Genomic DNA, 14,311 nt, shown 5'->3' with positions numbered 1-14,311 from the left:
AGTAATTAAGATGTAACATAACTTACTTATAAGTGCAGTCTCACAGGGAGAGTAAATAATTAAGATGTAACATAACTCACCTATAAGTGCAGTCTCAGAGGGAGAGTAAGTAATTAAGATGTAACATAACTTACTTATAAGTGCAGTCTCACAGGGAGAGTAAGTAATTAAGATGTAACATAACTCACCCATAAGTGCAGTCTCACAGGGAGAGTAAGTAATTAAGATGTAACATAACTCACTTATAAGTGTAGTCTCACAGGGAGAGTAAGTAATTAAGATGTAACATAACTCACCTATAAGTGCAGTCTCACAGGGAGAGTAATTAAGATATAACATACCTTACTTATAAGTGTAGTCTCACAGGGAAAGTAAGTAATTAAGATGTAACATAACTCACTTATAAGTGTGGTCTCACAGGGAGAGTAAGTAATGAAGATGTAACATAACTTACTTATAAGTGTAGTCTCACAGGGAGAGTAAGTAATTAAGATGTAACATAACTCACCTATAAGTGCAGTCTCACAGGGAGAGTAAGTAATGAAGATTTAACATAACTCACCTATATGTGCAGTCTCACAGGGAGAGTAAGTAATTAAGATATAACATACCTTACTTATAAGTGTAGTCTCACAGGGAGAGTAAGTAATGAAGATGTAACATAACTCACCTATAAGTGTAGTCTCACAGGGAGAATAAGTAATTAAGATATAACATACCTTACTTATAAGTGTAGTCTCACAGGGAGAGTAAGTAATTAAGATGTAACATAACTCACTTATAAGTGTAGTCTCACAGGGAGAGTAAGTAATGAAGATGTAACATAACTTACTTATAAGTGCAGTCTCACAGGGAGAGTAAGTAATGAAGATGTAACATAACTTACTTATAAGTGTAGTCTCACAGGGAGAGTAAGTAATAAAGATGAAGTTTAACCAAATACAGTGAAACTTGGATAACTCAAACTTCACGGGACCGAGCCGTTTAACAACCATCTCGGAAGCCGTTAGACAAAAAATTTTTTGAGTTCTCTAAAGCAATTTATCATTGCGTGGGAACGGACCGAACAAATCCGTTCCAGTTAACCATGTGTTCGAGCTATCCGAGGGCAAGTTATCTGAGTTTAATTATAACTTTATAATTATTATAATTTTCAAGTCCCAATCATATCTTTACTTACAAAGTTGCTGCTTTGAGAAACTTTAAAACCATCTATTAAAGGTCTGAGTGTAAGGTTAGAGAAACTTGTACAATAGTATGATGGGGCACACTGTAGTATATGATACGATGGGGCACACTGTAGTATATGATACGATGGGGCACACTGTAGTATATGATACGATGGGGCACACTGTAGTATATGATACGATGGGGCACACTGTAGTATATGATACGATGGGGCACACTGTAGTATATGATACGATGGGGCACACTGTAGTATATGATACGATGGGGCACACTGTAGTATATGTTACGATGGGGCACACTGTAGTATATGATATGATGGGGCACACTGTAGTATATAATACGATGGGGCACACTGTAGTATATGATACGATGGGACACACCGTAGTATATGATACGATGAGGCACACCGTAGTATATGATACGAAGGGGCACACCGTAGTATATGATACGATGGGGCACACCGTAGTATATGATACGATGGGGCACACTGTAGTATATGATATGATGGGGCACACTGTAGTATATGATACGATGGGGCACACTGTAGTATATGATACGATGGGGCACACTGTAGTATATGATACGATGGGGCACACTGTAGTATATGATACGATGGGACACACTGTAGTATATGATATGATGGGGCACACTGTAGTATATGATATGATGGGGCACACTGTAGTATATGATACGATGGGGCACACTGTAGTATATGATACCATGGGGCACACTGTAGTATATGATACGATGGGACACACTGTAGTATATGATACGATGGGGCACACTGTAGTATATGATACGATGGGGCACACTGTAGTATATGATACGATGGGGCACACTGTAGTATATGATACGATGGGGCACACTGTCGTATATGATATGATGGGGCACACTGTAGTATATGATATGATGGGGCACACTGTCATATATGATATGATGGGGCACACTGTCATATATGATATGATGGGGCACACTGACATAAAGATTTGACAATGTTTAAATTGGGATTGATTGTCTTTCAAAGGGATAATACAGAAAGTTGGATAAAAATGGACACCACTCCTACCTTTATATATTCGTAGACAGCGAACCTAGTAAGAGAATATGTCATTTGTCTTCCTATAGATGCAGAGATGCCATTATATAGCCCTAGAATTCCTTCACTTCTGACCACTTGCTTGCCCATACCTGTCATGAAATAGCTCAATACAATCTGTGATAGCCATATACAACCTGTGATAGCGCTATACAATCTGTGATAGCTATATACAATCTGTGATAGCGCTATACAATCTGTGATAGCGCTATACAATCTGTGATAGCTATATACAATCTGTGATACCACTATACAATCTGTGATAGCGCTATACAATCTGTGAAAACCTTTTTAAAACTTTTCATACTTAGTCATATAGTGGCCATTGAGAACCGGCTCGTATCTCAAAGTTCACTTGTATGTCAAGGAAGAAACCTGTTTGAAATGCTGTCCGTATCTCAATTTACTCGTATTGTTGGGGCGCTCGTATGTCAAGGTGTGACGGTACATTCGAAAGCAGCAAACTTTGCAAGGTAGTTAGAACTGGTGATTACAAGAGAGCCCTAGCTGCATGTATTACAACATAGATCTATGTATTCACAATATATAACAGCTATTTTTATTAATACTAGAATGCTGGCAGTCCTGTGTGCTATGAGAGATCATCAGGTGTAATAAGTAGGTGCACAATTATTCTTTTTGTTGAAAGGTGGTTGAGTGGCTCAGATGGTAGAGCGATTGGCTGAGAAGCCGATTACCTGGGTTTATCTAATGCTCTAGGCATGGCTGCAGACAGAAGAAAGGACGGATACGGCTTTAATCATAGTAAACATTATTTTTATTCTGAGATGTCTTATAAATACACAAAACTCGGGCTTTCTGATCGGTCAGACAGCGGAGAAATCTGTACTTTTTGAGCCCTTACTATGTGTGCAATGATGTAAAACTACTCCTAGGTTGGGGCCATCATGATTCTCCTTAGCATGCACTGAAGATGGGCAGTAATACAATACCATACCTAGTAGTCCTCCTTAGCATGCACTGTAGATGGGCAGTAAAACAATACCATACCTTGTAGTCCTCCTCAGCATGCACTGGAGATCGGCAGTAATACAATACCATACCTAGTAGTTCTCCTTAGCATGCACTGGAGATGGGCAGTAATACAATACCATACCTAGTAGTTCTCCTTAGCATGCACTGAAGATGGACAGTAATACAATACCATACCTAGTAGTCCTCCTTAGCATGCACTGTAGATGGGCAGTAAGACAATACCATACCTAGTAGTTCTCCTTAGCATGCACTGGAGATGGGCAGTAATACAATACCATACCTAGTAGTTCTCCTTAGCATGCACTGAAGATGGACAGTAATACAATACCATACCTAGTAGTCCAATCTGGGCTTTTTGTTGTGTCTGCAGATGCACTTTGAGGAGGTCAAGAGGATGTGTGCACATGGCAGCGGATGCTGATGCCAGCCCCCCGTGATGCCACGCTGCCACTCTTTTAGTCTGTATCTCGCCTGCCATTCCTTGAAACATGTAACAAAAGTGTTTCAGTCATGCCAGAACCGGGTATTGGCCAGTTCTTGGCTGGCTCAAGAGGTTCATGTTTTAGAGCGTCTTGTTGTGTGAAGGACACCACAGAGCTGTATTGTGGCCAAAGATTCGTGAGATAACCTTTTCCACTAGTATTTATGCCAGTTGAATATCAGTACCCATGGAGCGTAAGTCATGAGTGCAGCCAGCATGTAGCCTATTTTGACAATCTTGTTTTTTTTGTGGAGTTGTCCCCCCGTCGAGCGGGCGAGCAACCCAACAACTTGTCACAAGACGTACTTCACCTGATGCATCAGCTGCGCTTCTAGGGAGTTGTTCTCTTCCGTCTATGCGGCTTAGTTGCGCTGTTATGTCGGTCGCTCCACTGGTAATCATAACAAATTTCGCGCAAAAATGTATGTAGAAAAAAATAAGATTACAACGTTTAACTAGCGACCGGTCTCTGCAGTAAAATTTAGTAGAGCTTGAGAACTTAGGTAACAACAGCGACTAAACATGTCGTTATTTGTGCGCTCAGTCAGTTTTATTTCTATTTTTGTATCAGTCAGTTTTATTTGTTCTTAAGGATTTTATTTTTAATTTATTTTATTCTTAAGTTCTACTAAAATTCACAACAGAGACTGGTCTTTGGTTAAATGTTGCAATCCTATTTTTTCTACATAAATTTTTGCGCGAAATCCGTTATGATTACCAATGGAGCGACCAACATAACATCGCAACCAAGCCGCATAGACTGAAGAGAACAACTCCCTAGAAGTGCAGCTGATGCATCAGGTGCAGTGCGTCTTGTGACAAGTTGTTGTGTTGCTCGCCCGCTCGACGGGGGGACAACTCCACAAAAACAAGTTTGTCAAGACAGGATAAGCCAGCATGCCAACTAATGACCTCGACAATTCTAATACAGATATTACATGTTACAAAAAATTGTTACACAATGGTAATATCTTAAGCAACCATTTCTGTTTCGAGCCAGCCAATAGGGTACAGTCAATAGGGTACAGTCAACTGGATACAGTCAATAGGGTACAGTCCATAGGGTACGGTCAGTAGGGTACAGTCCATAGAGTACAGTCAATAGGGTACAGTCAACTGGATACAGTCAATAGGGTACAGTCAATAGGGTACAGTCAATAGTGTACAGTCAACTGGATACAGTCAATAGGGTACAGTCCATAGGGTACGGTCAGTAGGGCACAGCCAATAGGGTACAGTCAATAGGGTACAGTCAACTGGATACAGTCAATAGGGTACAGTCCATAGGGTACGGTCAGTAGGGTACAGTCCATAGAGTACAGTCAATAGGGTACAGTCAACTGGATACAGTCAATAGGGTACAGTCAATAGGGTACAGTCAATAGTGTACAGTCAACTGGATACAGTCAATAGGGTACGGTCAGTAGGGCACAGCCAATAGGGTACAGTCAATAGGCTACAGCCAATAAGGTATAAACGTATTAAAAATGTGAGCCTACTCTCTTGTGTAATAGTGTGCGAACTTATGCTCTACTGCATGCACTGACAGGGACGACGTTTAATAAACGTTTAACTTGTCCAATGAAAATATGTTTCTCAACGTCCATTAAAAAAGCTCATTGTGCTGATCTACCCCAAAAACTAGTATGTGTATATTGCTTGCACACTATCACCAGACACGAACCAAGAGACATACCATCTCTTTTTGAATGCTTCTACTGAAAGCTCACCTACAGCACACAATACATAGAAATGACAGTGAAAGAGAAATAGATGATAACAGGCAACATAGCTACTTACTCAGAGTATCAGATCTACTGTTATTGCCTAGGCTATCACAGCTGTACTGCTGCTTGCTGGCTAGCTAACTACAAACTAGCATACAAAGTCTTATCCGCTTGAGAAGCCGCTAGTGATAACCTTACCCACATGTCAACCGACTTGTGCAGAGCACGCGCAGCAACCGTGAGCTTTCCTATTGCCCTGGATATAGAGGGTCAAAAATGATGATCAACTGCGTATGGCTAGTGGCAAGCAGAGACCTACCGCAAGAGTTGTGACATTCGCAGAGAAGTGCCTTCTTCGTTACTAACCGCTTAGCGATGAACCGTTTGTACTAGTTACCGTACAAGTATGACAAGCTTAGAAATATTTGAAGAACTAAAGGTGATTTATTTGCGTGTTAGGTTCTCACGGAGCTCTTTGATTCAAACCGAGGCTTTCGTTCTGCTCACTACAAAGTTAGATAACATCTGTGCTTGTTAGCTTCTATGACAAACACATTTTACTTCCCTCATTCATTTCATCAAGAACTATCACAGTCTGTCACTACAATCACGGCTTTATAAACAGTGTTCAGCGTACCTACTGGTTACTGAATAAGAAGATTTGATAGCAAAGCACTAGTTACTACCTACTGTCAGCTCGTTCACTTACATGTACAGTAGACGCTCCTACAACGTAAATAACTTGTTCCAAGAAAGTGCATGTTGGGGGAATAGCCTAACCCATTAAAAAACTTTTCTAAACTCAACCTTTAGGCTTGAAATAAAAAGAACTAAACTTGACTTATTAATTTAATGGACGTCACAATAACTGGTATTATTGGTTTGTATCAACAACCTTTCTCTATTTATCCCTTTCACCTGGTTACAAATGAGTGCAGCAATTTTACTGCAAGTCAAGTGCACGCCTTCAGTGTCTATTTATATCAAGTCAAGTGCACGCCTTCAGTGTCTATTTATAGCAAGTCAAGTGCACGCCTTCAGTGTCTATTTATATCAAGTCAAGTGCACGCCTTCAGTGTCTATTTATATCAAGTCAAGTGCACGCCTTCAGTGTCTATTTATATCAAGTCAAGTGCACGCCTTCAGTGTCTATTTATATCAAGTCAAGTGCACGCCTTCAGTGTCTATTTATATCAAGTCAAGTGCACGCCTTCAGTGTCTATTTATATCAAGTCAAGTGCACGCCTTCAGTGTCTATTTATATCAAGTCAAGTGCACGCCTTCAGTGTCTATTTATATCAAGTCAAGTGCACGCCTTCAGTGTCTATTTATATCAAGTCAAGTGCACGCCTTCAGTGTCTATTTATATCAAGTCAAGTGCACGCCTTCAGTGTCTATTTATAGCAAGTCAAGTGCACGCCTTCAGTGTCTATTTATATCAAGTCAAGTGCACGCCTTCAGTGTCTATTTATAGCAAGTCAAGTGCACGCCTTCAGTGTCTATTTATATCAAGTCAAGTGCACGCCTTCAGTGTCTATTTATATCAAGTCAAGTGCACGCCTTCAGTGTCTATTTATAGCAAGTCAAGTGCACGCCTTCAGTGTCTATTTATATCAAGTCAAGTGCACGCCTTCAGTGTCTATTTATATCAAGTCAAGTGCACGCCTTCAGTGTCTATTTATATCAAGTCAAGTGCACGCCTTCAGTGTCTATTTATAGCAAGTCAAGTGCACGCCTTCAGTGTCTATTTATATCAAGTCAAGTGCACGCCTTCAGTGTCTATTTATATCAAGTCAAGTGCACGCCTTCAGTGTCTATTTATAGCAAGTCAAGTGCACGCCTTCAGTGTCTATTTATATCAAGTCAAGTGCACGCCTTCAGTGTCTATTTATATCAAGTCAAGTGCACGCCTTCAGTGTCTATTTATATCAAGTCAAGTGCACGCCTTCAGTGTCTATTTATATCAAGTCAAGTGCACGCCTTCAGTGTCTATTTATATCAAGTCAAGTGCACGCCTTCAGTGTCTATTTATATCAAGTCAAGTGCACGCCTTCAGTGTCTATTTATAGCAAGTCAAGTGCACGCCTTCAGTGTCTATTTATATCAAGTCAAGTGCACGCCTTCAGTGTCTATTTAATGTATTTAATTTATACTCAATGTATGTCCGAAACCGGGGTTAGAGGCTAGGGTTAAAGACTCGTCTTCTTTTGCCAATGACAGAAGAGAAAACGATATTTTAAAGGCTAATTATGGGACACTCGATATTCAAATCTAATTTGAAAACTTTCCATGACTTGACGCTTTACATTCTGTGGAATTTCTGATATGATACCATACAAAAACCTTACTGATATTCTTTACCCTCAGAGGACCTTATGTAATCAGAGAACCTTATGTAATCAAAGGACCTTATGTAATCACAGTACCTTATGTAATGAGAGGACCTTATGTAATCAGAAGTTTATACTATACGGCTGATGCTGTATTTGGGACAAAAACTCAAAATCGAAACCTTTGTTGTTGTTACGCAGATTAATCATTGATAAACCAAGTGCTAAATGCCCCTTCTGAATCATTAACAAGTAAACTGACTAACAAAGATGGCAACCATATATAACTGTATAATACAGGTATGTATATATCGTATATACCATATATATAGATATACATGTATATACAATATACAGATATACATGTATATGCAATATACAGATATACATGGATGTACAATATATACAGATAGAAGCAGAAACGAGAGGTTTAACATGTTTATATCCATGACACTGCATCACATGATCTTTCTAAACTCACCCTTTTTGGCCATAAAAAACTAGACGCAACTTTTCAATTTGTTGGCTGTAATATCATTGGTTTGCATCAACAACTCGGCTTCTTGTTCCGATCAAATTTACTGGTTTTATAGACTATGATTGCAGTAATTTTACATTAAGTTGATGGGGGAACGAACATTTTGATGTCTATTTACAATGCTTTGTTCATTTTTTTCTAGAGAGAAAAGTCTAATCTGGAAAGTAAAACTAATAACAAATATTTTATATGTCTACATTGAAGCGAAACAGAAATACATTGTACTATAAAAAGAAAAGTGTCTACCTGTTCGTCGACTATCTGTATCCAGTGGTTAAAGTTAGAATAAAATATATTTTTTGACAATACTCCAACTCGTCAGATTCAGATTGGTAGACCGACGCTGTAACACCCGCACCAATCGATCGATTTTTAGTATTTATGAACAATTGCACAGCTATTTATTCTCTGTTCTGTCGACACATCTGACGATCTACCATGAGAAACTAAAATGTCATGGAAGTTGTATATAATAGATATAACGCTATACGTATGTCATTTTTTCTCACAAGTGCGGCGAGATATGTTACCATTCAAGGGTTTTTAATAAACAATCCTCTACATTTTAAGCAAATGGTTTACTGGTTTATGTTTACCAGTTAAGAGAATTTGAGAAGTTGCAACTAGTTGATATTTGAGTTATATGGAATTTTTTCTGTATTACGAAGCAAAAACTTTGCATAAATCTGTTACGTTATCTGAAATTTACGTTATAGGAGATACGCGTGATAGGAGCGTCTACTGTGCAGTCAAACCGTATCAACACAGTCAAACCTCTACTTGTCATTTTCCTAACATACAAATGTTTCAACTTATGATGTAATGGATGTAAATTGGCTGAAATATTTTACTCTAAACTTGAGCTACATCACAAAAGAAATTTGAGATTTCTAAAAACATGGTAATTTGGTAATTGAAAGGTTTACAATTCAAATTCAAAGGTTTCATCATACGAAGCTGGTTCCAGAATGAATTAAGCTTGTTTGTAAAGGTGGACATGGTTTGACAGCAATTATATATTATATATTTAGTACATAATTAAGAATAACAGACCTGTCCCAGAGAACTGTCCCAGAGAACTGTCCCAGTTAAGAACGGGTGAAGCTACGTCAAAGTAGAACAGAAACCTGAAAGAGTAAAACAATTATTAGAAGGTCACAACCAAAGTTACATAATAAGCAAGTTACATAATAACTTTATGTAAAAAAGCGAGAGAGACAGCTGCCTCTCTTATATTATTGATATCAGCTATTGCGCCTAAGTTTCAGCGTTATGCGACGCCATTCTGTCGACTTCTTTGCAACTACAGACACATACTCTAATCACACTTGCTTGAATCTCAGCATTTTAATAGTGATCAAGTTTTGTCAATTTATATTTGGAAACATCCTGGCAGACCCATCGCCTCAAACATAAAAAGCAATTGCAAATGATAGAAAAACGCCGATCGATACTTTGTGATGAACTCTACTGAGTTCATCTTTAAAGCGATACTCAACTATACCCAGCAAGCTGCGTATAGGTTTCGACCAATCTAGCTCTTTTAGAAATGATAGTATTAAATCAATAAACGCTATGATGTGGATGACATATGTGTTCCTCAATATGTTGGTTAATATTACTACTGTAAGACTTACACTTGCTCAGCGAGCCTCTAATTGACAATTTACGACATCAAGTACCAGATTAAATAGTGCATGCAGCAGACATCAGTCCACTTGTGACAACTTGACCAATTTATGGTTTCATTTATGGTTCGTAAAGGTATTTGATGAAGCATAACACCTAAGTTACAAATCTATATACATCTCAAAGTTTGTGTGATTCTGTTTGTCCAGCTATTACAGCTATTAAAATCTTGGAATGAAGAATCTGTATCGCAGAAGATTTGAGCTCAGAACCTTCCATTTCCGAGACAATATTGATAAACCAGGGATGGCCAAATGATTTTGACCATCCCTGTTTCCATGATCCACTACATCCGAATCTGACAAATTAAAGATTCACAACGAGCTGAAGATCTGCATTTTCTTTTTTATCAAAGCATGCAACTATTTGTGTATATCTTAAAATTAAGCATCAAATATAATTTTTTCAAGCTTACAGGTGATGACCCAATGCAAAATAAACCGAAAATTAACAAAAAAAATTTTCAACCAACTTTGAACATCAATACTTGAAAAAAGTTTTTTGACAGCCAGCTTACAAAATCCACTAAAAAGGCTAGAAAGATCCGGATCTAGACCCACCATTTGGCCGTAGCTATGCTAAACCATTGAACTACGCGAGATTGATGGATTCATTCATATATGTCACTATGTGGGTGAAAATACCCATACCACTTTGTGCTACGGCGCAACATCACTTTATGCTTGCTCTCATGGCTCGTATTAGTAAGTTTTGCAATACGTAGGTTACTAGCTTACTCAAATTAGCCATTGACAATGTGCCAAGCTAATAGCAAGTGGCAGGCAACTACATTACCTGTCACTGTTTATAAGCCGATTTTTGATACCCGTGCAATTTCGGCAATTCCATTAATATTACATTTAATTAACTGATTCATACTGAACGACTGTAAGGAACACATGCCTTTCGTTAATCGCAGAAGTTACTGTGAAGGATCGGTCAGCAAACCGACACTTCCAAAGTGTGTCCGAGCTTGGGGGAACAATGTTTGTAGAGAGCAGACACCCAGATCATAACCGAGGTAAGAAAACTAACGTTGCACTTTCTTTAATGCCGAAAAAAGATCGAATCAATAAGCTGTAAAAAATAAAGTGAATATTACATTAATGCCCTCGAGCGTATGCTTAGTTGACCCAAATTGAGCATGAAACTTTTACAAATTAGTTATTTCAGTTGCTTCTTCCAGCGAAATATTCTCTTTTATTTGTTGGTCATTGCCAGTAACATTTACTTCCATAATTCATCAACATTCGGCACTCCTACCTACCTATTAGACTACCTCCTAAACAAGATCAAACATGGTACAAAGGCAGCAGCTTCAGTTCAAAACTTCTTTGAAAGTGAGCCAAAGTTGACTGTAAATTAGACGGAATGTCTTATCGTTAAAGCCTTTGAAGAGCTGAGACTTCTGACACTGCAGTTGACTGATGAAATGCCTAGTAAAACAGTTATTAGGTTGAGTTGATTAGCCTGCAAGATGTTGATTTGTTTGATTTGAGTTAACAATATGTTTGTAAACTTGGTTGCTTCTTGGGTCTTGGTGCTACGTGGCTCTGATAAATTTTTCTCATTGCAGCTTAAATCAACACCATAAAAGAACGCCTTGCCTCGCATGAAATCTCTTTGAAAGTGTCTCTATCTCTATGCAATCCCTCTCTTTAGAGTAAGATGTCTGCTTGCTTTATTGATGTGTTTGGTGTGTTTTAAGATGGCTCCGTAGTCCGATCATTGCTCTGCATTGACGATTGCAATGTGGACATTGGTAGTCATTGCAAGCAGAAAGCTGTGCGTGGATTTAAGTGGTTCTTCTGATGCACTGCAGAGATCCACTAACTTGGCTAGTCATACTCTGATCCAATGGCAAGAAGACCTAGACAATTGGGAGTATGACAAGTTGCAGTACGCGGCCGTTGATCTGCAAGAGATTCTTTCGCCCTTTCCAACTGGTATTTTTGCTGTCGGGATAGTACATGCCCGAATGTTGGGTGGATGTTGTTTTTGGTTCCCTCAAAACCCTTCTTTCAAAGAAAGGGAGGGGTTGCCGGTTTAGTCGCCGGCGACCCGACCCATGGCACAGGTAGTACTGGGTTACATGGTTACCAGTAGCAAGCTAGCACCTGACCTGACCACCTTGAAAAGTAGACCATATTTGAAAGTGTAGACCAGAACATGTAATTGATTAAAAAAGTACTTCCATTCTTGAACTAAATCACATCGAAAAGGTGTCTTCGCATATGTTCTTATTAATGTATGTGTGAATATTTTGTTGCTGACATAATCATTGTGCTAAGGTTGGTTCAAAAACCAACTTTAGCAGGAAGTAATGCAAAACTAATACAGCTTCAGGCATTGCATGAAGTTGTAAGTATTTTGAAAGGCATAGACATCGAAACTATTGAACTGTTGATAAGAAATAAATAACAAAACAAGAACAAAACAAAAAGGCTGTTAATCATCAGTAAGTGTCTCAGACTGACTGACTAGTTTTCCAGTTTTCAACTTAAAAGACTCGAAAGAATTTTAAAGCTTGAAAAAGTTGACAAAGTTTTACAACTTTTTAAATATCCATGATGAGGCCATTATTATTGTTTAACATTGACATTGTTTAAGTATTTAAAAGCAGACCAAAGCAGCTACTGTTTTTGAGCTAGCAGCTCAAAAACGAAAAGCCGCCGTAGATTGGAATCTCTTTATTTCTCTGACATATTCATTACAGTTTGGTTATCGTCTTGTCACCTGATGTTCTCACGTGAACTGAAAGGCCAATAAAAAGCTCAATATAAAACATAAAACATATCGAAGCACTAGTTTATGACAAACACTTGGGTTTTACCGAAGACCCCGTATCAGATATAGATGCTCGCTACTTTACAGTTTTGTTTCTGTTTGATCTAATCGTCGAGTCGTAATCTGATCATGTGACCCAATACTTCGCGAATAATCTCTGCAGCACTTTTCGATTATCACACGTGACCAACAGGCTTGTCATGATTATCAGACAACGATATGTACTCCTTCGAGCTAAGGTTAAAAAATTAAATGAATTTTTACGGTATGCTAGAATATATCACTGCTAAAAGTGACAGCATTACAATGACGCTAAAACAGACGCGTAAGAACAATAGACATGGTTTTATTGAATGCGTGAAGTATATTTGTGAAAATATTTCGACGAATGAGGTTGCATGAAAGTGTAAACAGAAACCATCTTCCACAACTACATCACATTTGAGCCGTTTTGGAAAGAGAATCCAGGTCTACGGTGGTCAATTAATGCTCAAGAAATGTAATTTCTTGAGCATTAATTGTGTACTTATCATGAAAGCTGTGAAAAATGTTAATTGAAATAGTGAGCCAAAATACTAAACTTTTAAAAGTTCAGTAAATCAACTGAATAATAATAATAATAAATCATGATTCTATTTAATGTAGCTTTTGATAATCACATAAAAAACATAAGTTTTAATAAACTGTGATTATTATATTTCATGCATCTGCCAATCATAATTCGAAATGGGTTGTCTGTTGAAATGTTACTCTGAATTTAAGATCCCTTACAATTATCAAATACATGTAAGTTGTAAAATTTATAGTAATACAGTACATATTTATATTGATGGATTGTATTGGTGTAAAATAATATAGACAATTTCACTGATGTCATAAATATTTTCTAAATCTTCCAGGGATATTCTGGAATATTTAGAAACAACTTGCGTGAACATCCTGAGAATACTTCTCAAAATTTGGATTAAGACGTAACCATATTAATTCATAACCCAGCTTTATGATATACAATATACACTGTTATCTTCTGATTAAATAGTGGAATACACTTGAAACTCAAAGCAGCAGTAATATACAGAATTTTTAATATTATATAGTACTGCAACACTTTTGCAAGTCTGTAGCTTTAATTGTAAATTAGTATATCAAATTCAAATAAGAACTTGCAAAACAGTGTTTTGTGTAATGGTATAAAAATATGCTAGCAGATTGTACATAGAGCAGTAGGACACACCAATTTAACATCAAATTAATTTAAACAAAAGTGTTATTACAATGGCTTGGGTAAGATAATAGTGGTTTCTGTAGAATGTACTTAATACAGTCAAACATGGATAACTCGTCCACGGATAGCTCGAACACATGGTTAATTCGAACATTTCCTTTGGTCCGTTCCCACGTAATGATAAATTGCTATAGATAGCTCGAACTCAACACTGTTAATTCGAACTGTTTTTTTGCCCAACGGCTACCGAAACG

The 14,311-nt window shown here is 37.9% G+C and overlaps 1 protein-coding gene across 3 annotated transcripts in view; it reads right to left on the bottom strand.

Annotated features, from left to right (window-relative positions):
- Positions 1–14,311, bottom strand: part of LOC137402181 (mitochondrial dicarboxylate carrier-like) — a 40,330-nt gene that overhangs the window by 24,078 nt on the left and 1,941 nt on the right. For 2 of the 3 annotated variants that reach the window (XM_068088662.1, XM_068088663.1), the window contains exons 2-4: positions 9,410–9,483; positions 3,614–3,760; positions 2,255–2,376 (exon numbers count right to left, since the gene is read on the bottom strand). In XM_068088662.1, the coding sequence (XP_067944763.1) occupies positions 2,255–2,376; positions 3,614–3,758 (267 nt within the window). In that variant the 5' untranslated portion in view covers positions 3,759–3,760; positions 9,410–9,483. Of the gene's footprint in view, positions 1–2,254; positions 2,377–3,613; positions 3,761–5,561; positions 5,689–9,409; positions 9,484–14,311 lie in introns of those variants that run through there. The other variant, XM_068088664.1, reaches the window with a different exon arrangement.

This window comes from Watersipora subatra, chromosome 8 (assembly GCF_963576615.1).
Source record: "Watersipora subatra chromosome 8, tzWatSuba1.1, whole genome shotgun sequence".
Classification (NCBI taxonomy): Eukaryota; Metazoa; Bryozoa; class Gymnolaemata; order Cheilostomatida; family Watersiporidae; genus Watersipora; species Watersipora subatra.
This window is presented reverse-complemented; position numbering and strand designations above follow the sequence as displayed.